General features: G+C 39.5%; 1 protein-coding gene across 1 annotated transcript in view; it reads left to right on the top strand.

Annotated features, from left to right (window-relative positions):
- LOC307017349 (uncharacterized protein) overlaps nucleotides 1-20,654 on the top strand; it is a 74,896-nt gene extending 54,242 nt beyond the window's left edge. The window contains exons 6-8 of the mRNA XM_079646919.1: nucleotides 14,181-14,377; nucleotides 14,588-14,712; nucleotides 15,998-20,654. Coding sequence (XP_079503045.1) covers nucleotides 14,181-14,377; nucleotides 14,588-14,712; nucleotides 15,998-16,628 — 953 coding nt within the window. The 3' untranslated portion in view covers nucleotides 16,629-20,654. The remainder of the gene's footprint in view (nucleotides 1-14,180; nucleotides 14,378-14,587; nucleotides 14,713-15,997) is intronic.
- Nucleotides 20,655-27,125: the final 6,471 nt, after the last annotated feature.

The raw sequence follows: 27,125 nt of genomic DNA, 5'->3' as shown, positions 1-27,125 counted from the left end.
CGGACTCCTGAGCTATTTTGAATCGTGAATCGTTTTGAATAGTGAATCGTTTGTGAATCGAATCGCGACCCCAATAAATCGAATCGAATCGTCAGATTTCCTGAATCGTGCACCTCTATAATATGCATCCTGACTGCATTTCTTAGCCATAGTTCAACAAATGCCAAAGTATTGAAGATTAGTCTATAATGTCTTTGCTCAATTACATGGACAACATTTGCCTGTACTCCACAATCACCACTTTGATTGCTCTGTTATCCCTATCTTTCTTTCCCTATTCCACCTTCTGCTCTGTCCTCTTTAAACCCAAATGCTTGACCTGTCGTCTAGAGCAGCGGTTTTCAAAGTGTGAGGCGCGCCTCCCCTGGGGGGCGCCAGAGAGCTTCAGGGGAGGCGCAGCGTGAGACACAAAAGAACGACAAAAAGACGAGTAAAGTGACACTTGCCCACTTGTGGCTGTCTGTGGACAGTGAGTTCCCCCACCTCGCCAAAAAGGCTGTAAAAGTGCTCATTCCCTTCCCCTCCACCTACCTGTGTGAGTGCAGGTTTTCCGCATTGACTTTGATCAAAAGCAAGTACCGGTAAAGGCTGCAGCCAGAGTATGATCTGCGTTTATTCCTGTGTGCATCAAAGACGCAGACTCATTGTTCCCACTAAAGTAGGGGTGAGTGTAATAAGGAGGCAAAGTTGAGGTTCAGTGTGTTGCCGGGAGCATATAAGGATTTATCCACCATGTTGAAAATGTTAAAAAAAATATGTCTTGAGAACACGGCGTGCGGAAATATACGGGTCGTGCTGCAGCTAGATGTGCCTGTCCGCTGTAAGATGGTGTAGGCGACTGACATGCAAGGAAGAACGGCAGTCCACAGGCTGTTCCAACTTTAACAACTGTATTAAATTCCAGGGTAGTGAATTGAACATGCAATTGTAATTGGGTGTGTGGTATATTTTCATGCACGGACACGCATGTTCCACAACACACAAACTGAACAACACTCAATTTTCCGATCGCTACCAGCGTCCTTGCGATCTTGTTATAATAACAAGTGCACGTTACTGATGCAATATGGTTGAGACCATTCGGTCTTATTCTAGAGGGGTGCAAGGAATAGTCCCAAGTAGTGGGGGAGTTTTATACAATATGTTTAAAACATAAAAATAAAAAGGTTTAAAAAAGTTATTGTTTAATGTTTTAAGGAGGTGACGCTACTCAGCCAATCAAATTGGTGCAGTCAGTACGATAGATTCAAACACAGAGACGAGACAAGAGGAGAGAAACAGTCGGAGTAATTTCAAATGGCGGAAGGTAGACAGCGAAAACAGAGCATTTAATTACATTTTCTCTTACTGGACCTCTTCGAAATGCAATTGAATACCCCTGCATTATAGCAACAACAACAATAATAATAATAACAGCAATAATAATTGGGAGGGGGGGCGGGGCTGTTCTTATGTTCTCTGAGGGGAGGCTCACCTACCCACACTTTGAAAACCCCTGGTCTAGAGGACACACTTTAGCCAGCGTCCACGTTTTTGTCATTGATAGTCACATTAGTGAGATATGAGGATATGCTAGTCGCCCTTTTCCTTTTGTAGAGAATTGCATCATCATTGCATCTCACTTTTTATAAACGGAGGAAGTGAATCTCAGGTATCTAATGGGGTCTGCAAGGTCAAGACAGGATAAGGGTTTTATTGTTTGCAAGGCAGCAGGAAAAATACATTGGTTAGATACATCAGACTGCTATAGGGAACAAGGAAGTTACAGTACATGTTAAGTAGACCAGCTAAATGGTCATTTAATTCACAGTTATTCAATGTTTTCAGGAGCGTTGTAAGGAAATTTGATACAAACAGTTACTGGACATGTGGGTCATGCATGATGATTAATGATAGTCCTGGGAAATATTTAATACAAACAAATAATGGGAACGTTAACCTTTTCAGCAAGAGTCTAAGAAATGTTACATAGTACTTTTAAGATTGGGCAAGCATTTGGGCTTTTGTGTGGTCCGTGCAAGTAAGGACGATACACAGACTGGAATGATTGAAAATAATTGTAGCAATCTTCCTACTTTAGCCAAATACTTAGCACCAAAGAATGAAAATTGTTTTGCGACGGTGATCTGTAGCAGCCTCTGTCGGAAGAGCCCTAAAGATGATTTGAAGGCAAAAGGCTGCGACTGAGGTCTGCTGCAGTAATGGCTCTTCTATTGAACAATCAGGGCAGGTCGGCTATTGCATTCAATGGAGATAATGTGGGATTCGTCATTCCATAGTTAAAATTCTATAGCAGATATTTGTTATATTAGTCATGATGCTTTGCACAGTCAGAGGCTTGTTTATTTTATTAGATTCTCTTGAAAGTTATAGGGAATTTGAAAACTTTTAGATACATTTGACTGATTTTGGAGATATAATAATCAATTAGATCAACGGAAAATCTACAGTCATGCAGGAATTAGCCAAATATGATTTTTGTATAGATTAAGCTTTATTTTTTTGTATAAGTGTTTGGATGATTTGTACATTCAACATCCAATCAATGAGAGTGGCAGATAACTATTGTCTCAAAAGCTAAGGTGAAAATAGCATTACATTTGCTATTTTAGGGGCATTATTATGCTTTTTTGAGTGTTGCCTTTCCTGTATTGTGTTATCTAGGTTTTTGTCATTGTAAATGGCTTGCAAAGGCTAAAATCCCAAAGTTCCCATGATCCCACACAGGATATATCGACATCATTTATTATAAAATCATCAAATGTCTTAAAAAGCAATATATTAGGTTATCCAAAAAAGAAACGTTAAAAAGCCCTTCACACTGTTTCCTAAGTGCAGAAAGTCATAAATGTTACATCTTATCCATAAAATTGAAAGTGAAATCTTGACGCGTCCCACTTTCCAAGCAGAAAATGTCTAAAAGCCGCCAAAAAGTTGATGTGAAATTCTGCGTGTCAGTCGGAGTTCAGTCTGATAAATCAGAAACTTCTTCCATTAATCTGGTCCCTCTTCAGTCTGACACAGACCCCCGCCAGAGCCCACTTACCTTAATCATTTATGTTATAATGAACCCAGGTGAAAAATTGATGAGCAGCTCTACTTCTCTGTGTGTAGGTGTGTGTCTGTGTGAGTGTGCTAATTTAATAGATCAGTGATAAGGACCCCGTCTGGCCACAGGATTAGTTTGTTTGTGTGTTCAAGAGTGTGTTAAAGGTCACTCTTCTCTCACATGTTCTGCCCCCACAGTGTCTCGCTCTGATGCAGCTTCTCCTGATCTGTTGCACCACAACATCACTACACTTTGCTGTTCTGGTCAACATGCAAGGGCTGAATCAATTTAGTGTTTTAAGTGAGGGAAATATTGCTAAAACTTAAGGAATGTAGATACTGTAAGATGGGATTATCATCAAGATGGAGGGATCAAAAATGTTCTTTGTATCTCAAATAGGTTTTATGACTTGTACTGCTAAGCAACAATGGTTAAATAGCATACTGTGTACTTTTAGTAGGTAATGAAACTGTCCTTACAAAGTATGTACTACTAACATTCAGAGTTGGCTATAACATGGTGCCTTGACTTCATAACCCTTTTGCTCCTGTATCTGCTGAGCAAAGAATTGTTGGTCAGAATAGCCATAAAAGCATGCTTTCATGCTGGGTTTTTCACTTTTAGTGAATGCATACTGCATTCACTAAAAGCATATTTTTGCACACATTTTATCGCTTTCTTGCATGATAAGTATAAAAGTTAGTATGGCTATTGGAGGAAAATAATTGCCTCATTTTTTTGTAAGCAGAAGAGTCTCTATGGGTCTCTGGAAGGGTGAAATAAAGTATGGATCTTTGCAAAACTTAGTTCAGAAAAAGAAAGGTTGTTGAGGTTTTAAATGTTCCCAAGTTGCCATGGAACTCTCATTGTATTTCTCATGGACTCAAAGATTGAGCCTGACTGTTAGCAGCAGCTGCCCTAACAAAGTATAAACTGGTTTATGCAGTGTTCATAACCTTTAGAATTTGCCATAACACGGTGCCTTGAACTTACACATACCCTCTTGCTCCGCTGTGTAAATAATTGTGGGTCAGTATAGCCAGAAAAGCATGTTGTTGTTTTGTTGCATACTGCGTTTGACAAACCACGTATTGGCACATACTAAAAAAAAATCTCGTATAATAGATAGCATGTTAGGATGAGTATTGGAACACACCCTTTGTCACAGCCTTTTGTAAGCAGAAGATATTTCCAAGGCTCTGCAGGGATATTGATGGAGAGGAACTCAGGTTCAATACAATCGCTCTTCCTCATCAGAAGATTTAGTTTGGGATGTTATAGTTCCTTAGAGCTACTGAACTTTCATTGTAAATATGTGCAATTTATTCACTCCATTCTCAGATTTGTGGGAATAAAAAAAACAAACATAATCATACAGTTCAAATCCAAAAAGAAACCCTGAGTGTGGGTGTTGGCAGGCGGGCAGGGCTCAGTGTGTGTGCTCCATCTCGGTGACAGAAGTGGGTTACCCTCAGCTAAGAACAAAGTTTCGAGTTTGGCACTTTGATCGGAGATGCCAGAGCTGAGCTAATTACAAGCTTGCGCTGGCTGGCTGTCTGTCTAGCTGAGCGAGCCGAAGCCACACAGAGTCTGTTGGAGCTGATTTGGCCAATTACCGGTTCCATATGAATACAATTGTAATCATAATTATGTTGTGATTCATCATTATTCAATATTAAGATAAAGAAAATGACCCCGCAGTGAATAATATATTCTGCTGTAGCTGTGGCTGATATACAATTCAAGCCTGAAAAAACAAATAGCTTTCTTCTTTGCGAGAGAGAGAGCGATAAGTGCTAGATTTTTTTCCCTTGTCTAAAGGTCAGCTGCAGCTCTGCTAGCTCATCTGTTACAGAGACATATCTCTTTACTCTGCTATTACCCAAGGCCCCGCTCTGTCCATGACAAACAAAACTATTTTTTAAAAGCTCTCATCTTTCATACAGGATGTTGACCAAATAGACCTCCTCATAATTTAAAACACAAGGGATTCAGGTAATTAATTACATAATGTTCTTGCAATTAATCATATACATACATTTTAAATGTGCCTCTCATTGCCTCAAAGTAATCCAATTATTTTTGATCGTTGTTCCCAAATACCAAAGGTATCAATATTTCATTCTTCTTTTTTTTCAACTAACTTCTACTCTTTACATGTTTTTATGTTAATGTCATTATCTATTATCACATTCATTCAAAGCTTAAAAACGTCCTCACTAGTTTTGTTTCTTGATATTTTGGAGCACAGAATAAAGGGTTTTTAACCCTTCTATTGTCTTCGTTTCCCCCCCTTACTTTGGTGTTTGCGGTCAAATTTCACCGGTCCTGTTTTAACTGCTATTACATTAACACAAAAAACATTAATCATCACCAAATGTCATGACTGATTTCATATGATGTAGTTACTGTAGTATAGCAATAAAGCTGCGAGTGTGGAGGGATAACATTTAGGATTTTTTACTGAAAATATCGTTAACCTATTTATTTATTTTTTTGACAATTTGTGTCTGTATTTATTTATAATCTTGCAGTTGTTTGAATAATATAGTTAATCCACAAAAGTTCCAGATGAAAAAGCAGGAGAGAAAAAATCCTCATTTAATGAACGATAATTATTGCAAATGGATTCCTTCCGTTCATCTTCGTAATTAAAAGACTAACAACAAACCAACACACACACACACACACACACACACACAGGGCCTTTCTCATTTCACTGATTTCCCCTCCTCGAATCCTCGGTCCTCCGGTAGTGACCCGGAAATGGATTTCAGCGCACCATGTTGAAGGACATCTAATTTCTATAAATGCACTTCGAGGATCGAGCATCGAGGAGGCTCTCTGGAGGAGCTATCCAATCCAATCCATTTTATTTCTATAGCACATTTTAAAACAACAGTTGAACAAAGTGCTGTACATCAACAACTGTATAAAAATATAGCATAAACACATAAAAAACAGACAGAGCATGAAACAAATGTAAAACATAAAACAATGAAACCAGATCAGAAGCCACAGACTGAAAAACTCTCCTACATCACGTAAAAACAATACAACACTAGTAAGATAAAAACCCAAATTTAAATGCACAAGTGTCACCTGGTCTGTAAAAGCCAGGGAAAAGAAGTGGGTTTTAAAACGAGATTGAAAAACAGGCAGAGTTGGAGCTAGTCTAAGGGGCAATTTGTTCCATAACTTTGGAGCTGCAACAGCAAAGGCTCTGTCTCCTCGATTTTGGGACTACCAGAAGGAGTCTGTCAGCAGACCTCAGTGACCGTGTGAGTGTGTATGGGTTTTAAAAGATCTGCCAGGTACGGTGGGGCTAAAGCGTTTAGGGCTTTGTATGCGAACAGTAAAAATGTAAATTGTATTCTAAAACTGACCAATGTAACGAGGCGAGTACAGGCGTAATATGTTCACGCGTGCCTGTCCTTGTAAGGAGGCGCGCAGCATTATTCTGGACCAGCTGTAGGCGTGACAGGGAAGCCTTGGTTACTCTAATGTACAGAGCATTGCAGTGATCCAGTTTAGTGGATATAAAACAATGTATTACTTTCTCAAAGTCATTAAAAGAAAGGAAAGGCTTGACCTTTGCTAAAAGTCTTAGCTGAAAGAAGCTGGATTTTACCACAGAGTTAATCTGTTTGTCTAGTTTCAAATCACGATCAACCCATACACCCAGGTTTGTGACAATAGGTTTCACATATGGGACAAGAGTATCCAGCACAGGCAGGGCATTGGGGCCACCACTGGGTTCAAATATTATCACCTCGGTCTTTTTTTCATTGAATTTAAAAAAGTTCAAGGCCATCCAGGCTCTGATTTTCTGCAGACAGTAAGAAAGACGTTGCTGAGGGTTTGGGTCATTTCTTTTCGGGGGCATGTAGATTTGCGAGTCATCTGCATAAAAATGAAATGAAACACCATGTTTTTTAATGATAGCGCCCAGGGGGAGCAGGTACAGGGAAAATAAAATCGGCCCAAGAATGGAGCCTTGGGGTACCCCGTACGTAGCTCTGTATAGTATAATCGAGGATACACTGATGGGTCCTCCGCGGATGTATTTCCGGCAACAGAGATGTTTAAAAGAGTCGTGACGCACGGCCGGACTTATCTCAGCCAATGACAGCTCTGCATGCGTCCCCTGGATATTATTTTAGAAACTGCTTTCATCGCGACGCGATGTTTACAGAGAGAAAAGCTGTGAGGTCCGTGCAGAAAGCAAAGCAGTGTGTATAATATATATCACTCACTATAACAGGACTACTCTCTTTATTTGCTTTAGTTTAGTAGATATCTACAAACAAAGAGTCAATATTTTTCTAAAGCCATTTAGTGCTTAACATAATAAAATACACAACGGCCGTATCCTGATTATATGGTGTGTGTGTGTGTGTGTGTGTGTGTGTGTGTGTGTGTGTGTGTGTGTGTGTGTGTGTGTGTGTGTGTGTGTGTGTGTGTGTGTGTGTGTGTGTGTGTGTGTGTGTGTGTGTGTGTGTGTGTGTGTGTGTGTGTGTGTGTGTGTGTGTGTGTGTGTGTGTGTGTGTGTGTGTGTGTGTGTGTGTGTGTGTGTGTGTGTGTGTGTGTGTGTGTGTCTTGTTTTTTATATTTTATGTATGCACCATGACATCAAGTCAAATTCCTAGTATGTGCGAACCTACCTGGCAATGAACCTGATTCTGATCTGTAGCCTGTTATTGTCTCATTATACCGCACTGTCAATTAATTAAAAGTAAATATATAAGTCATGATGAACACAGTTATGTCCATCAGACAAAGTGCTGCTGTGCCTCCTGTCATCATTAACGGACATCTCTTTAAAATGACCGCTCAGAGGAGAGGATTTCTCATTTCTCTAACCGCCTGCTGCTTCCCCTCCTCGGCTCCTCCGCTCACATCTCCTGTGGACTAAGACACGAGGATGGGAGTCGAGAAGGGGAATTAGAGAAATGAGAAAGCGCCACATTCTTACACAGAAGTAAACAAACAGGCTGCAGAAGTTCTCTGTAGTGAAAGTCTTGTGGGGCTTGTGTTCACTCTGATTGTAGCTTCTTGAAGCAAAGACTATGCATGATGTAAAAGGGAATGAGGCACGCTGTTGTTGTAAAAACAAAACAACAGGAGGATGTTTATTGTTGTTTGACCCCATGAGTTGAATTGAGATACTCAAGCTGCATCTTCTCTGAGTTATACAATCAACACACAGACATGACATATTTTTAGATACTTACATATTCTTAATAATTTCTACCTTGAATAAACCACTGGAAAACCCACCTAAAAATTCAAGCAATATGTGCACCCATCATAGCAGACTGGGTTTTAAAGGGAGGGGGGCTCAGAAGACAAAGTGAACAAAGTAAACAAAGTGATTCAGACAGACGGTATGAGAAAAATAATGTTTTTGAAGAATAAAGCCTTAAAACACGTTCTAGTAAAAACCCAAAATTCCAATAAAAGTCTGAAAATTATCGCTACATGTCACCTTAAAAAAACAGGTTTCAAGTTGAAGCTCACAGCTAAGTCTTTGTGACCGTGGCAACAATGAACTTCCTGGGTTTGGGGTGTTGTTTACTCAGTATCGTCTGAGGTTGGGATGTCAGACATTGAATACCTCTTATTCAGTTTATAGTAACACCAATAGTACACTGTTTTTGCAGTTATTGTGCAAACATATTTTATTTAACATATGTTTTTTACTTTTTTTCAGTTTTTTTAACTAATCTTGTATTTTTGTGTTGGCGTTACCATACCAATTATCACCGCATTCAGAAATCAACACATTTTGATGTGCATGTTGTTATTTTTTAGGTGTTCCTCATTTTCATACTTACTGAAAAGATGAGTATCTTTTCGTATATTTAATCAAACCAAGACACAGAGCTCTTCTAGTGCTTTAAACATCCTTCCAATAGTACTTATTTGAATCCACATTGATTACTTTTGTTTAAAAAGACAAATATGACACGGTGTAGCTAATATATGCAAGGCACAGGTTGATTTTTGAACAGTCTTTATGAAATATTACCTCTGCTGAAGTTACATCGTGGGGCGATTTAGCAATGACTTCTCTCATTTTATTGCTTCGGTAGGCAAGATTTGTAGAAAACATCCACCTTAGTCATTAGACTAACTCACAGTGGGGCGCAGCACAGAGGGCAGTCCCATCTCCACTAATTGGGAGGACATGGAGAAACTGTTTTCAGTGAAATTTCCACTTGTGAGATACAGGCGCTGGTGGGAATTCTGAGCACAGGAAGTGATAATCGAGCAACAGTGAGTGAGCGTTCTGTCAGGATGAAACGGAACTCAGTAACATTAGATATTTAAATTTGTGGGTTTTGAAATAGTATTATTATTAGGATTGGCTTTAATGATTCAACCTGAGTGAGAGGGACTTTCTTTGTTCATGATGTGCCTCTCGTTTTCCTAAGCTCTGCCTCGTATTCACAAAAAAATAATAACTAGTATGAATAATAATTGATGTCTTCTCTAAAGCAATTTTGGCTGAATTATGAGATTGGAATAAGATATAATCGCTCGGTCCTTCTTTGTAAAACTGAAGTAAAAGATTCTCTAATAGTCGTTAAAACTGGATTGCGGGACTTTTAAATATAAATGAATGTCCATTATATTCAAGCTTTTAGCAAATATTTTCACACAAAGCTTAAGATTTCAAATGTTACTTTATTTCCTCTGAATGGAGAGTTTCTTTTTTATTTTCAGCATTCTTAGGATTTCCAACATAGCTGTCGCCACACTGCTTACTGCTGCTCAGTCACTATCGTCTCTTCCATATGATAATTGCCAGAGGGGGTAAAAAGTCACTTCAGACTCCAGCTTTAATAGTAGTTTTATTTTTTCAAAAATCCCAGTGGCTTTCTGGGACTTGCTGATGCAAACCTCTGATACACTTATACTAACACACACTTTGAAGAAGTTCCCTTAACTGGCAAGGATTGAAGGAAAAATTGGTTGTTTTTTATTCAATGTGATAGAAAGCGTTATTGAATATGAAAGCCGTCATATGTACTAGAAGACAGTTACGCATCTTTGCACATAGATGTTTGATTTAAAGGTCCCATGTCATGCTTTTCTGGTTATTACCCGTCCCCTTGTGTGTTATGAAGCTTGTTATGCATGTACAACGATCTGCAGAGTCACAAACCCTCAAAGTACACCCTGTAGCGAGTAAAACTCTAACACAGAAAAGACGTGTCTATGCTGCCCCAGAACGCCTCGTTGAAGATTTCTATTTTTCTTCCTGGTACTAAGTGAGGTAACGACGACCCAAATGGACCAATCCGCGGAGCCGTTACGTTACGCCCGCGGAGCCGTTACGTTAAGTCCGTGGATCAATCCAAATTGACCAATCCGCGGAATTCCTCACACACACTCAATCTTTTCTCAGCTGCAGCTCCGAGGATTTCCCAGCCTGGAAGGCGGGACGCGGCGAGTCTGTTTGTGAGCACACACACAGACTCACAGCCAAGCTGTGGGTTTGTGTTTTCGGCACAATGTAAATCTATTCTAGTAGACGTCAACAATGGAATTATGATCAGTAGAAATGGCCATGACATGGGACCTTTAAGAACTCCTCAATTTGTCCAAATGTATGACTATAACAATGTGTAACAGGGACAGTCCAGCCAAAAACACATACTGTATAATTCTAACATCTCTTACTCATGCAAGGGACCTTTGTTGAATCTCATCCCTTATTCCCCTTCCTTCCTTACAATTCGTGTCTGAAACACACCTGAATGTAGTACAGTTGCGTTGTGGGTAAGTGCAAACTTTAAAAGTGTGTAAATAAATATTTGAGCAGTAAACAGACGGTTTCAACATGTCGGTGCCATATCTAAATGATCATCTTCTGTCTGCATAATAAGCCGTATATCATACTTCTGTAGTGGATTTCATAAATGGTATATTTCCAACTCATCTCTTTTACTGGAACTCACTTTGGTGAAGACAAGCTCAACTCAAGTACATTTGAGTTTACTGGCACATGCACGCAGCACTTTACTCAACCAACATTAGGAGAAAAAGACATTTGCATTTGTTTGGAGTATACAGAAACCTTAAGAGCTAAGAGTTTGAGAGCTGGCTCAGGGACAGCCCAGCAGAGAAATGATCATAAATAGTGAAAGATAAATCACATATGTGTGTAAGTGAGCCAGACTGAGACACCTGGGCTCATTGCCAACGGCTGATTTCACCCTTTCAATAGCATTGGTTGATAGTGTTGAGAGATAAGTAGCCACAATGTGTAGATGTATGCATACAATGTCCAGAGCACATTGTTAGACATGTTGCACCTACATCTTCCCCTTCCAGTGTCCTTCACAAAGCCTTCAAGGGGGCACTCCATTACAAATTCCATCCATTACATTTCCATTAGGACTTAAAATGGGGGGAATAGAGTATGTGGTCTCATTGTCTGGTGGGATCAATAAGGATGTTTTATGGCCTGTGCAATGTGAAACTATTGATCCTGAGATTGCTCAATGGCCTCAATATACAGTCAGTGCAACCTAAATGACCTTGGCAGAAAGGCAGAACATTGAACAATGCTTGTTAATTATGTGCCTTTTGAATCAAAGGAAATATTAAAATATGTGTAGTTTACAGTTTTTAGATAGGCTTTCTTCTTACCCAAGCAGTTAGCTTAAAATATAAAAAATCTAATGAAAACATGCCTGGCTATTGAATTGTTTTGTTTTATCACTGTATTGCTAACAGAAAAGAAGATATTAATTAACGCAAGTATAATTTCAATGAGACCTTCAGATCCATCAGAGGCAGCTGAGACATGTGGCAAAAAAGCTAATACTAGCTTACAGCTGTGCTAGCATACAAGGAAGAGTAGCAAAATAAGGCAACATTTTATGAAGCCTAATCACAGCTAAAGAAGCACCAGAACATCAAAATGTATCTTAGCCACTTATCAAAATATGTTTTAATGTAAAGACTATTTGTAAGCCGTAGTTAACTTCAGCTGTTAAGCTAACATGTTAGCCGAATAGCACATGCTAGCACAAGTCAGTCACAATAACTCTCTGAGGTTCTTTTCACTGTATTGTGTCATATCAATAACACATTATTAAATTGACATTCTTGGGGAGAATACCACCAACATTATAGGTCTCTACGAGTGCTTAGAGATACATTTTGTCTGTAGTTCAGTCTGTCAGGACTTGGGAACTGGAGTCCCAAAAGTACGGACTGGTATTTTGAAAGGTGCCATTTCTTCTCTTTGCCGAGGTGCCCTTGAGCAAGGTGCCAGATCGCAAAATCTAAACTTTTCCGTTGGTCGGTGCTCTGTATATTCCCATGCTTTGATGATTGAAGAGGATTTCATTTGAATCCTCCATTTCCATTTTCCACTCCTATTATAGCTGCCCTATTATATTTGTAACCTTTTATGCAGTATCTTGACATCCAACTAATGGATGTATTATTCTTACCTCCACACTAATGCAGTTGGCATTTATAAAATGCAGTTCTACTTCTCAGTATTCAAATTGCACTAAGGTCATGTTCATGCATACATCAGTGTAAGATAAGATAGACTTTATTATCTCAGTGGGAAATTTGCCTTAATCATCACAGTGTCTGCAATTTTAAATCAGAGCAAAACAACAATAAAAAAAAGACATTCATCCTTCCATTGCTAATGCCCATCTAGATCACAAAAAAGTGCACACATAGCCCCATATATTTAATAGTAATAGACGGAAAATAGGAGATATAAGGCAGGCAAATATTTCAACCTAGGGGATGGTAAGTACTGCTAAAAATAAGCTGCTGCATTGAGGTAGTGGGAGGGCATTATCAGACACAATCAAAAAAATGCAAACAGATATCAGAACACAATCTACTATACAGTATAATTAAATGAATTGCAAGATCCACTATGTTACACCTTGCACTTGCAGCTCTGTGCTGTTCCAATTGCTTTGATGACTCTTATTAATAACTGCATGCATTCTGTGAAGGAAATGTTTATTTTGCTATCTGTTGTTCTTCTTCCCTCTCTGTGTGTCTTTGATGTTACCCTGAATCGTACTCTGTATCGCGCTGATTCATAATATCAGTTCACATTTTCTCTGGCCCCTGGCGAATGTGCTTTGGTAGATCTCTTGATTGGTACAGTAAGTGTAGTAAAATGCTTGAGTGTGCAAAATGAAGTCAAGATTAGCTGTTCCGCCCGAGTTTGACGCTCTATCTGATTCCAAATGGGGATATTTTCTCTCCATTTATCTGTCCAAGACAATGTCCCTTTCAGATAGGTGTAAGCAAGCCAAGGCTGCACTCCTACCTATTACCTCCCCTGACTTGTCCTCTTGTAGAATAAATGAATGGGCAGCATGTTAAGCTCAATAATGTGCATCTTTAAGAGTAGATTGATCTCAAATCTGATAATTCTATGTTTCATTAAATGCCTTCCGAGAAACCTTTCTCTCCATGAGGTAAGATCATCTGTCTGAAGTGGAATGAAAACCACCTGAGTTCACCTTTTATGTTCCTGATCCTGCATTTTGGTCCACTTCCTTTTCATTTGTTGTATTTTTTTGTGCATGTCATTGCAGTTTTCTTTCTTTATTTTAAAATATTTTTCTTTGATCATTACATAACTTGTTACTGTGTGGCCCTCCTATGTTTCATGTCTTCTCACGAAATGTCCTTGAAACTGCTGTGATGATGCAACGTCAGTTTATTTGGTGCAAAGCTGCACAGTGACACCAGACTAACATGAGGTGGTCCCTGGAATACTCCACCAAAATTGTACCACTTGCATATCAAGTAGTTGCGCCCCTCTAGTTTCAAGGGGTGGCTTTTAACATTTTGAAAAGTGCTTTTTTATGGAGAAGAGCATCTTTATATCAGCAAATAAATCAGTAGCCAGTACCAGTAACCAATCATCTGCATTTTCAGTGGAGTATTTCTCTCACTGCCCTTCAAGAACTGATAACTTTTGTTATCTTAATTTCAAAGCAAACATCCCATTTGTATTGTCGAGTGCTCGAGGGTCTGCAGCATGTGCTGTTAATGCAGATACACATCGTCTCTTAACTCCTGCTGGGAATTAATCTATCCATCTTCCTTCTCTCCTTTTTTCCAGTTGACCAAAGTATGTTTGAGAACTCCGTTGCCCAGCAGCAGAGTCCTCAGACGTCCAGGCCCGGCCCCCCCTCGGCCCGCCGCCCCCCAGCATCAGCTAACCACAACCTGGGGTCCAGCTCCGTCGACTCTCCTTCCTCCGGAGGACAGCAGAGGCTTAAGAATGCCATTAACCTGGGCAAGGCTGTCGGGGCAAAGGTGAGCTCAGCCAAAGGATTAACTTCTTTACACCTCATTTATTCTTTAAACACTTGATATTTGGGTCATAGAGTACATTTCATGTCTTTACTGCTGTACCAGTGGAGTTCATTTGAGTACTTCTTGTCTTTTCTGACTTTCTTTTTTCTTCCTCTCTGTCTTTTTTCTGTCTGTCAATCTTTGGCCCTTCCTTCTTTTTCTTTCTCTCAGGTCAATGACTTGTTAAGAAGAAAGGAGTCCAGCCACCTGGGGGACATTGGGGTCACAGAGGTCAACAAGAACGTTGATGTGGTGTGGAGCTGTATGGAGCAACTCAATCAGACCACTGCAAACAGGTAAACACACACACATATTTCTCCTTTATATTGAGTGTGGAGGAAAGTAATTATTGTTGGTCAGATTAAACTTCTCAAACTTAATTTAAACTTTCATCTTGAAGATCACAAAGTAGTTTACAGACTCGTCCCTCACAGGTTGTTGGTTTGATTCACATATTGACTAAGACAGTTTTATTTTGTATTAGACCTTATAAAAGGTCATTGTTTGCTCCTATTGTACTGTATGTATTTCTTTTTGTGGATACATTTGTAAAAAAAAAGTCACAAAAGCTTCCAAGGCTATGCATTCAATTATTTTGATTAAACCACTGAAAGACATATTTTCTCTTAAAATATGAAATGACCCTTGACTGACAGAAGTGTCTGTAACTGTAAATAAGGCAGGAAAGGCGAAGGATTTATTATTTTTCCACTGAAATGGGGTTATAGAATGAATAATGACTACAAAGGCAGCTGTGAGACGTCTGAAGTTCAATAACTCTGAAGAATTCAGCTTCTTACTCGGTCAAAATGTTAATGCCTTTAACTGTGTATTCATTCCCTGCTCACATGCACACACTCATCCAGGTTGTTTTGCATATCATATTTAAGGATTTGTTCCAGAAGTATTTTTGTTTGTCTCTCCTAATAAAAATCATTCGAGTAGAAGTGATTTTTGAGCAGCTCTTTGAATACATTGAATTTATACTGGGTGGGTAAATCTGTTTTAAAAGGATTTAAAAACAGATTTAAAACCAGAATGCGTGGAAATAAATATGTGGTGTTCTCAAGCCCTGAACATGTAAGAGCATCTTTACAGCATGACCTCATTCATCCCATCATTTACTTTCTTCTTGAGGATGTTAATTACATGCTCGAAAATACGACTACATAGGCACTGCAGACCAGACACACATTCTGAATGAAATTAAGAAAATAATCAACATGACTAGCAAAACATTTTCAAAGTGAGATCCCAAGCCTTAAGTCAAGTTCCATTTTTCATATTTGGGCTTGGTAGAAGTTATCTTGGTAGAAATGATCTTGGTGGAAGGCCAAGTGTAGTCGAGCCATTAGAAGTCAGAGTTCAGTTGCATGGTCTTTTATGATTTTTCTCAAACCAATTCTAAAGTCTTCAAATGTGTGACTTTGTCCGTCTCGAGTCCAGTCTTGAGTCTTGAGTCTCTGAGTCAAATCCCACTTAGGCTTTATTCAACAGGCCCCTTGCTTCTCTGGATCACTTTGATGCTCAATAATGTTTTTTACTGTCTGTTAATATCTCTGTATCAATTCTCTCCCCCAGTCACATCTCTTCCTTCGACTCCTTCCCCCGGCTGGACCCACCACCCCCGACGGGGAAGAAGCGTCTGCCCCGGGCTCTGAAGACCACCCAGGACATGATGATCTCCTCTAACCCCGTGGTCTCCTCCCCGGACCCCGCTGACTCTTCCTCCTTCCTCTCCTCTCCCGAGAAGTCGCCCCTCACCGGCCCAGAGGAGCCGAGGAACAGTGAGAAGCAGGAGCGGGGCCAAAAGGAGGACGAGGGGTCAGAGGAGACCCCCTTGGGCCCCGCAGAGAAGAAGGCTGATCGCTGGGAGAAGACGGAGAGCAATGGAAAGGTCCATGGAGTCACAGGTGGAGGAGAAAACGAGGTGGAGAGCGGGAGCAGTGACGGAGGCGAAGAGGAACATCAGCCCCAGCTCTCTGTGCCGGACCTCATCAACAAAGACCCCCCGATGGTGGAGCCCAGAGCCAAGCCCTGCGACGTCTGGCAGAAGGCGTCGGGGCCCGAGTCCCGTCTGGCCTCCACCCCTTCGGGGAAGACGTCCTGCCGCATCAGCCTGGGCGAAGACATCCTGCTGGGGAACGGTGCCCCCTGCAGTAAAGGGGCTGAAGACCTGGAGCCCCACCCCGACCTGCTGTCGTTTGAGTAACAAGCCAGATTCCAGATCAGTACGTCTCAAAAGGTTTCTGCTCTTCATTCCAACTAAAGAGGTAATTCAAACGGACTGATGGAGTACTGATCAAACATTCACTGCCACTTTGAAATACTTCCTGCTCCAGGGTTTGCTTTAGGGAAAGGGAACACTTCCAGGAATCAGGACATGGCCCGGATCTTTTTACCAAGACACTGCTAGCTTCATGCAGAGGGAATACATAATCTAACATTTCAAACTATAAAACACACACATATTAAGGATTCATTTTTTCATTTAGTGTTTTAACACTTCCAAAGTTTTATATCATGTAACCTCTGCTTTAGTTATGAAGAAATATCAGATAATGAATTTAATTGAAGAAATGAAATATCCCTTTTAATGGGCGGAATAAGTCAAAACTACTCAATTCTGATAAAGATTATTACTTTTAAAGAATGTATTAAGTTATTATAGTATCATGCCATTCATTTTAAAAGGGATATTTGCTTCATAATGGTCACACTGCAAGTCCATTTCCTACATAAGCTTCTACTTATATTATATTACAATATATATAAAGCAATATCTTTTACATTCAATATAAATATAAGTTATAGCAGATTTTTCCTCAGTGTCATTTCCAGCATGAAAACTGAGTACACAAAGGGAAACAAGATGGAGAGGCTCGTGGAGTGCGGACGTGTTAAAGATGGAGAGGTTTGGGGGGGGGCGCTTCACTTTCAGTTCACTCGGTACAAAATGTCTTGCAGCAGTTTCTCAGATTGTGTCAGGACTGGAAGACTTTTGACCCGTACTGTAGCTTCATTCATATTAAGTAATGTATCCCCCTATTGGTCCAGAAGGAGGTATACATAATCCGCTCCTACACTGGCCTCTGGCACAGATTGTGATCCTGAAAATGACCTCTTTTTATTTTTTAAAGTAAGATTATTGACCTGCATCCCAATCAATAGGTCACCTCTGTTTTGATTTATTTATATTTAAGAAATCTGGGATAGTAATTTTAAAAAGAAAAACAAGCAGGGAAAATAAAAGGCAGTGCCAAAATCATGCAAGATTTTTAAGAGTTAGGACTTTTTTAAAGGACATGTATTGCTCTTTGCTGGGTCTAGATTAAACAGTGTTTCAGAACATAAACAATACTACATTTAAAAGACTGTATTATGTGGTGCTGGCATATTACAATAACAAATGATGCAGCTTTGCCCTGGACCCCAGTCAATATGAACTAATATGTCCTGAGCAAATATTGGTAGAAACAAAATTGAGCAATTTGCGGGACCAGATTGAGAGAATTGAAATGAGCGCATCTCTGGTCCAAAATGAGAATTACTTTCAGGCTTCATTACTGCTGACATTTTTTTAATTTTATGAACTGAAAGTAGACTTCTTATTACACCCCGAAACCTCACAGAGTCTGGATGAAAGGATGGGCTGCTGAGAAGTTGTTTTCCAGCTAAAGAGCCCGAGAAGATAATGAACTGTCAACAGAGAGAGATGAAAGGTGTGCTTAATCACCGAGTGACAGACCAAAGACGAAAGAATTAGCGGCTCGATCTTGTTTTGTCCGATTGTTTTGAGTTGAAAGGAAGCAATAATTCATGAGGAATATATAATGTTCTCCTTAATGTGATGGAAAAATGTAAACCAAAGTCAGAGCCTTTGAAATATTTAATAGCGATTCACTGGCTTGTTTTTGATTTTCTGACTTTTCTGACTCACCAGAGACTGAGTCAGGTGTTCAGCTGCTTAAAGGTGAGCTGATATTAACACTAAATAACCTGCTGCTGCGTTATCTGCTTCGACTGAATCAATGTGTGGCTGTTGCAGAAGTTGTCTTAGAGAAATTCTGTATTTTATCAACACTATTATCCGAGCATTAGTGTGTTTTTATTACACTTCACACAAGGATACAAATTGCAAATTTCAAACACTTGAAAAAATCCAGTTTTTTCTGTGAGATCCTCAAGTGGCCTCTGTGAGTGACCGCTGTGTCCTCGTAAGGATTTCCTGACTTCAAAGATAAAGGGTGAAAATTCCCAGAAGGGACACAGAGCCAGCTGTAGTTTGGCCCAGCAGAATGAGAGGAATGTGGCACATAGAGAAAGGAAGCTTTGTCTCTCTGACTCCGTCTTACATACCACAAGTGTCCCCATTTATTTGAAGCTGTAACAAAACAGCTCAACCAAATTACAAACAATAATTTCCGAATTCTTTCGACCTTTTTGTAGACCGTTTAATACATTATATCTTAAGTCTTAATAGAAAAAACATTATGTAGATTGTACAGAGGGCCTTTTGTGGAATCGCTCTGCTGAGTTTCCAAATGTCATGTTCGAGTGCTTTTATGAGCACAAACTAAATCTATCTCCACCAGATCGGGGTGGCGGATGTTTCCTAAATGAAACCATTTGCATTGCTAGATGACACCTTAGTGGAACATGTGTTAACTGAACTGGCCCTTAAATATCTGTGGGACTAGAGGGTGGAAAGCAAAAAGACCAGAACTTGAGACCTTTACTAAAGTGGTGATTGTAATTACCCAAATATAGACCAAAACTTAATGTGTCACCCTAAAAAATAGGACTTTTTATTTTAGGTTTCAGTTGTGTTGTACTAATTGAACTTTTCTCGAAGCCCCTGAAAACATACTTCAAATCATTTTTGCATTTCTGATACTATTAGGTTGTTATCACTGAATGTGCAACAATCAAGTTTGAAACAACGCTCTTAAGTGTTATTTATAAAGGTTTTACTGGTCAAATACTCTGATGTGATCACATTTAATTGACAATGTTGTTGATTTGACTCAAATGATGTTGATGGAATGTACATTTGTTGCTTTTGTTCTCAACTAAGTGCATTTTAAACCAGTGTGAACCACAAATATCCCATTGAAAATAATCAAAAGATTTCCAACTTTGTCAGAAATGCTCCGTTCATGTTGTGTTTTCATGGACTTCAAACTAAAAAAAGGATTGTGTCTGTGTGTCTCCTGAATCTGACTTGTATTTGAAGCGACAATAAGGATGTTTAAAGGATTCAGGTGATAAGAAAGTGTCCCTCATCACAGATAATGAATAAACACTCACTAAACTGACATCTAGTTACAGGGTGAAAGCAATAAAAAGAGAGGTTGCTTCAGAGAAAGAAAAGAAGCCGAATGCATTTCTAAGACAATGAGAGCAGCCGCTAAACCACTAAAGTAGATTTATATTGTATTTTCTGATGAAGGAACAGTGCTGTATATTTGATGGAAATGTTTTATCGCTTTGTTTGTTTTTTTTACAAATCTGTGAATATGCGAATTGGGTTTTGCTCTACAAATGAAGGAAAGTGATTTATTGTCATAGAATCTAGTTATGGCCATTTGTGTTATGTAGATGCTTTTAATCAATTTGATAAAAGAAAACAAATGATGCCACGTTGTTTTGTTTATTGTTTAATCTTTTGTGTTTGTGTAATAACTCCAACAATTATGATGAATGAAGGAAGGTAGACGCTGCACATTTGCTAAAGCAAACCTGGGACTTTTTATCGATTTATAAAAACTGCTGCAAATGAAATCTTTATTTGTTTAATGTGATGAAAATATGCAACAAAAATCAAAGTAAATCAATGATTTGTCTTTATCCATGTTTCCTTATGTATCATTTTTAAAAGTGGGAAAGTAATAACTCTTGTTATGACTGTAATCTGTTTTAATGAAAAATAGATCTAATCATGACATCAAATCGTTGTTTTTTTTGTGTCTTTTTAAAGATGTATGTGACTTTTTTCACTCAGTGTAGAAAAAAGACTTCATTCATTCTGGGCATATGCCGCCTTTTATGTGTTTCCCCCATCTCACTCCTGTGACAGTGGCCAGCTCACTTCCTGTTTGATGTCCTTGTTGGTTTCTTCTGTGTGTGTTCAGTACAGTCGGGCCCTTGTGTGTGTCCTGTCTCTGTTTGATTGTCTGTTTTTCAGAGAACCAAACACTGGGAGATGGCGATGGCGGGAATTAAAAAGTGGAAGCTGCTCTGATGTTTAATTCATCTGTGTTTGTCCTGATTCATGGAATCCTGCCCTTCCTCTTGGCGTCTCCGAGTGTTGCCGGCCTCGTGTTTGTTGCTGAAACCCGCATGGAGACGGGACAGCGTGATGAGGATTTTTATTTACCCGACTTCCTAAGCAGCCATTCAGCTAATTCACACAGGTCTCTTTAATAATTCAAACGTGGTGCTTTATTCATTCACTACAGAGGAATCTAGGCTTCTATGCATGATAAATCATCGAGTGTGGAGGCAGCCTTGATGAGTCTAGCTTTGTTTGAACAACTCTCTGTATTACATTTCCCAAAATTAGTTTCTTTGCTAATTTATGGAAATGTCCCCAGAAACGTAAACATCATTTTCAAAGTAAACACAGTTCATCAGTTTCAGAACAACTTACTATAAACTCACAGTGGCCAAAATCAACAAAACTTGTTTTTTTTGTGAGAAAGTGAATCAAGATAATAGAAGAGAGCAGAACTTTAAAGGGAAACTCTAGAGAATCGCTTGATTTGCACAAAGTTGAGGATTGCAAAAGACCTTTCATTTCCCATCATGCAACAAATTAGCATATTCTGAGTAAATGACCCTGTCTTTCAAACTCCGCACCTAGTTAGGTAGGCAGGCAGGATCCCAAAGTGGGAGATTATTTCGTTGCAGTATTAAATTGTACAGGCATTACAATCTTTAAAGGTGGAAGAAAGTATAAATATAATTTTGGTAAATTAACAATAAACAAAATAAACAGTAGCAAGTCTATGTACATATCTACTGTACAGTACAAAGGACACTTCTATTGAGTATTCTGTTCATAGGAGCCAACATGCCTAGTTTTCCTGTGTTTATTGTTTTGATTATTCTCATTATTTATTAACACTTGTTATTTTCGGCAATTATCACATGGGTGTGGCAATTGGTATTTAGTGCACCAAATGTGCCGGACTTGGGTTTAATGACGAAGAGGGGGAGCTCAGAACCGTCTGGTCCTGTGCAAAGATAAGGCTCTGACCAATGTACTGCCCCCACTAACATGCATCAATCTGGAGCACTTTGAGGGAACAACTAAGAGACTATAGGTCAAGTCTCAACATCCATGAAAAAAGATCTGTATACATTTTAATAATCAAAGAATGATGAAAACATAGCCAATAACATAACATGGCCAATAACCGATAAATGTAACTTATTTATTTCTATTTGTACACATGAATACAAGAGGAGAAACCACAGGGGATTCACACGACTGAAGCATGAGCCGCCGTGTGAATCTGCATTATACAAAATCATTCAAAGGAACTGCTTCTTTACCGGCTTTGATAACACTCTAATGGATCAATAATTACATATACTTTATATTTTGATGCTAATGCTTTTGTGCTTTAACTTGAGTAACCTTTTGAATGCAGGACGTTTACTTGTAACAGAGTACTCTGGTACTTTTACTTAAATAAAAGATTGGAGTACTTCTCCCACCTCTGTTCAGGGGTGAGACTTGATCCTTCAGAAATCCTCTTGGAAATACCTTAGTGAGGATAGAAATGAAAAGAATATCAATCTAAGAGTGCAGTGAAGATATTAGGTTTTTGATGTCCTACTTTTTCATATTATTGCACATTTTAGATCAACATTTTTCACCCATATGATAAGTTTTAACTGCACCCAGTCTAATAACCCTGCTCCCTCTTCCATGTAAAACACCTTTCTGCACATGATTTATTTTTTTTACTTTCTAGCTTTAAATTAACAAAATAAATAGCTTGAACCCAACTAGACTTTATCATCCTCATCTCAGCTTTAAGACAGTGTGGAGTTTAAAAGGCCCCCAAAAACCCTTGGATGGGCCTGTATGACAGAGAGGCGTAAATACATTCTTTCTACTAAACAAATTGTTCATAATCATGTTATGATGATATTCATACCAGGCATACAGAGATCTGAAAGGGAATTTAGCTAAACAATCAGACACAACCAACAAACTATATGAGCTCTTGGATGGGATTGTTTATTGAGCGGCATGAAAATAAATAATGACATGTTCTTTGCGATTGTGAGATATAGGCCCCATTTGGAGTGTGAGGCTATCAGGTAAATGTTTAATATCCTCTCTCTTCCTCCACATGGTTCCCGCCGGCCAGACAAAGCGAAGATAGTTAGCTCACCGAGATGAAACAGGAGATGAGGGGGTGAATGTCAAACTGATGCGAGGATGGGAACAGATGTGTAATGATTACTGGATGACTGGAAACACAGATGAAGAGGCGGATAAATGTCTAAAAAGGAATCAAAGATAAGACTTCCTGTGTCATTGTGCAAATGGCCTTTCCAATACCACTAGATATGTTTGAAATTCACTAAATCACGTTGTACAATGACCAAGAGGAGGGTCTGAGCAAGTCTGTAGTCATCTCCCAAGTCATAAAGTTTGAGTCCTAAACAAGTCATAATGTGCTCAAGCTGACCCAGAGAGATTTGGCTTTGCATCAGGAATAGCATATAGGATTAAGGGCACACCCTTATCCCAGTCTTTTCCTGTCTCAAGACAGTATTTTCCAAGCATTGATTTCAACGTTTGATGCCATTGCTCAAGCGCACCTTGTGTCTCTGCATGGTAGGCACTGGAGACTGAAGGAGAAACTCCCACCCACTGCAAAGTCTGTCTCAAGGACTTGGAGAAGAAGGTAGTTCCCTGATCATTCTGCACAATTTTCAGTAACCCAATGGTGTAGTGATTTTTACGCTATGGAATGGTCTCAGGAAACGGGTAGAGACACACATTACAGTTAGTAAGAACTGATTACCAGCCTTGGTCTTCGGCGGTTGACCAACAGAGTTCTCAATAACATGTTCAAAGGGCTCACCAAAAGTCGGAAAAGGACGCAACAAAATACGATGCCATTTTGACCCTTGTGTATACTGCATTACGGTATTTGTTGACCACAGCATAGTTTGTATGCTATTAGTTAACATTGATTTCTGTATCCCTCAATGATACGCTTTTGCAAATTACAAGTGTCTGTGATTCCAGTTTAAAAGACGGGACTGATGAGACCACCATTATTGTTTCATACAGTAAAATACTGTGAATAAATGGTGACTCAGTCGCTGCCTGATTTCTGTTCAAATGTCTCTATTCGTGCCGACCACAGGTACCACCTTCCCCCAGAACACCACACACACACACACACACACACACACACACACACACACACACACACACACACACACACACACACACACACACACACACACACACACACACACACACACACACACACACACACACACACCTACCCTCCCACCCACCCACCTATGGTTAGTCACCCTTGCTCTCTCTGTCTCCCTCCTAAACAGACAGCTCTCCCCACCCTCTGGAGTCAGCCATTAGTCACTGCCGGCTGGCAGCATGAAGTTCTTATTAGATTTATTGATCAGCATGGGGAAAGATTATGTCTCTGTGTTTGTGTGTGAATGTGAGAGAGACAACCTGAGAGCCAATCTACTGTAGCACACCAACATCTTCATCAAGACTCCAAAACCAAAATCTAATCATTTATCTGTTATTCTACGGACGAAAAGTTTATTATTAATCCGCCGACTTATTGTTTGTGCAACCCATCCAAACCTGTACAGAGGATGTCCACTGCGGGCGGCAGAACAGACCCGAATCCAGCAGAATTTTCAGGATGACTAGCGAACTTCTCCTTGTCCAGCACAGTCAAAAAAAGGCACAGCAGAAACACGACATTTGCCATTTTCCGAGTCCAGCTCAACAGCATCCACGATGTTCCCGATGCTAACTGTTCATTCATACTTTCACTCAGAAACCTCATTCCAACTTTAAAATGTTACACATCTTTCTGCCATTATTCGTGTAAAACAACTTTTAGAGATATTAAACATTGTTCAGACCTTGTTATAGAGGTTTTCTTCAGATTTTAACATTAACTAGAGTGCGTGATGTCACAGCTAGAGGGTAGAAAATCTTGAAATGTACTATCATATATTTTTTTTAAACTGCCCTAATTCTCAAACCCTACATTCCTGAGACATAATTGATCATGACAAACGTAGGAAAACATCTCGTAGCTTGAAAAATGACAAATAATTAAGCAAAAATAATTAAACAAAATGCCTCTTGAGGGCATGAAGTGACAAAAACATTCAACATGCCTCCATTAAAGCCCATTGTAATTTCAGGCAGACATTTCCTCACGGCAGCAGCCGCACACCTTTAGTTAAACTGCCAAAAAGGCCACATTATTAACCTGAACGTACACAAAAATTACACTTCAGATACTCAACTTCCTTGACATGCTTCACGTTTTGAAATGTCACAGATATCTGTTACGGTTCTTCCACAAAACGTTCACATGTAAGAGGTTTATCTCTCATTCAGAACAATGGAAACCTTTGATCTCTGGACGCCTCGTTAGCTCAAATATAAACACCTGTGTCATGGAACACGATGATGTCATTGCTCCAACTGACATGCTCAGAGCAGCAGACTTCAGATAAAGGTTAAAGGTCCTGCCCTCAACAGCTCTACGTCAATTACGGGGTGTCATCATCATATGCCGAAGAGAGAGAGAAGAGAGAGAGGGCGATCAAGAGGAGAGAGTAATGTAATGTAACACGGTTTTCTCATAACTTCAGTGAAAATAATCCAAACAGCATCCCTCGCCATAAAACATGTCGCTATAACTCCTATGAAAATGTTCAAAAAGTGCTCAAACTTCACATGTGTGCCAATAGTCCAGCCGTGAAGACATCTACGGGACAGTTTTGAGATTTCTTCATATGCCGTTGTCATGGCAACACAATGCTCGCCTTGAAACACGGTTTTCTCATAACTTCAGTGAAAATACTCCAAACGCCCCAAAACTTCACAGGTTTGGTAACGACGCAGCCATCAACGCATCTAAGTGTATTATGGGGTGTCATCAAATGCCGTTACCATGGTGACGGATCATTCGCCATGAAACATGATGTCGCTTTAAGTCCCATCAACACGGTTCCATCGTCCCCCAATCTTCACTTGTATATCACCGGTCCATGCCTCAACAGCTTTATGCCAAATCTGAGATCTCACCATAAGCCGTTTCCATGGAAATGCATCCCTCGCCATAAAACATGATGTCGCTATAACTCCTATGAAAATGTTCAAAAAGTGCTCAAACTTCACATGTGTACTAACAGTCCAGCCGTGAAGACATCTACGGGACAGTTTTGAGATTTCTTCAAATGCCGTTGCCATGGCAACACAATGCTCGCCATGAAACACGGCTTTCTCCTAACTTCAGTGAAACTGCTCCAAACGCCCCAAAACTTCACAGGCTTGGTAATGATGCAGCCATCAACACATCTAAGCGTATTATGGGGTGTCATCAAATGCCGTTGCCATGGAGACAGATCATTCGCCATCAAGTTAGTTCAGAAGTTTGCAGTTCAAATATTCTGCTACTTTTCCAAGCCTTTTCTTTTCACATTACATTTCAGCATAGCAGTTTAGGGTCAGCTTTTCAGCATAAAGCATTCCCACTATTACATTTTTTCAGGAATTGCATTCTCTAGTTTAAGCTGATGCTGTACGTTGACAACCACAGCACAAAATGCATCACAAGAGTTCTCCCAAACACTTTCAAATCAATTCAAATTGGGGAAATAAGCTAAATAATGTTTAAAATAAAACAGCACAAACTAAAAAGAAAATGGTGTTACAGTCAGCACGTTAACCATTTATTTTCTTTTTTTAAAGGGAAAGGGGACAGGGCGTTCTCGATACGATACGATAATGCTTTATTGTCTGACATTTTTCTTGTATCACTGCAGTTCCTTTTGCAAAAACAAGAACAAATAACAAGAAACACGGAAACAGACATTTAAAAAAACATTGCATTCACTGAAGACAACATGTTCAACACCCTCTAATTTGAGGATTGACTGGAGCACAAAATAGTGCATCGTTCTAAACTTTTCAAATTGTGGAATTTCCAGGAATAAAAGAACACTTGTGCTAAGAAACCCTCTTATTGACAATATATCGCCTTACATCCTCTAAACTAGGCCCTTTAGTTTGTGATTGTATAGTTTTATGAGGCTGTGATTATTCTAAAGCTCACGACAGCTCATTGTAAACAACAGGGCAAGATTCAAAACATGTTGTCACGCCAACGAATGACTATACTCTGCGGACTAACATCATCACACATGAATACAAATGGGCTCATTGGATCCACAAGATTTCCAGCTTTTCAATCATACGTGTGCATTTCTCTTTAGGGACAATTTTCAGAACAGGTGAAAATTACAGTATTTGTACTGCCTTCAATAAACGTCATGGTTTTCCCCTATTCTTCCAATCGTGCTCTTCTTATTCCGTCTGCCTCTCTCAAACGCTAACTGCTCACGTCTCTCACAGTCTAAGTACCCCTGGCTGACTTTACCATTTGTGTTCTGT

This window comes from Notothenia rossii (assembly GCF_949606895.1).
Source record: "Notothenia rossii genome assembly, chromosome: 1".
Taxonomy (NCBI): domain Eukaryota; kingdom Metazoa; phylum Chordata; class Actinopteri; order Perciformes; family Nototheniidae; genus Notothenia; species Notothenia rossii.
The sequence above is the reverse complement of the archived record's forward strand: the minus strand, read 5'-3'. Positions and strand labels throughout refer to the sequence as shown.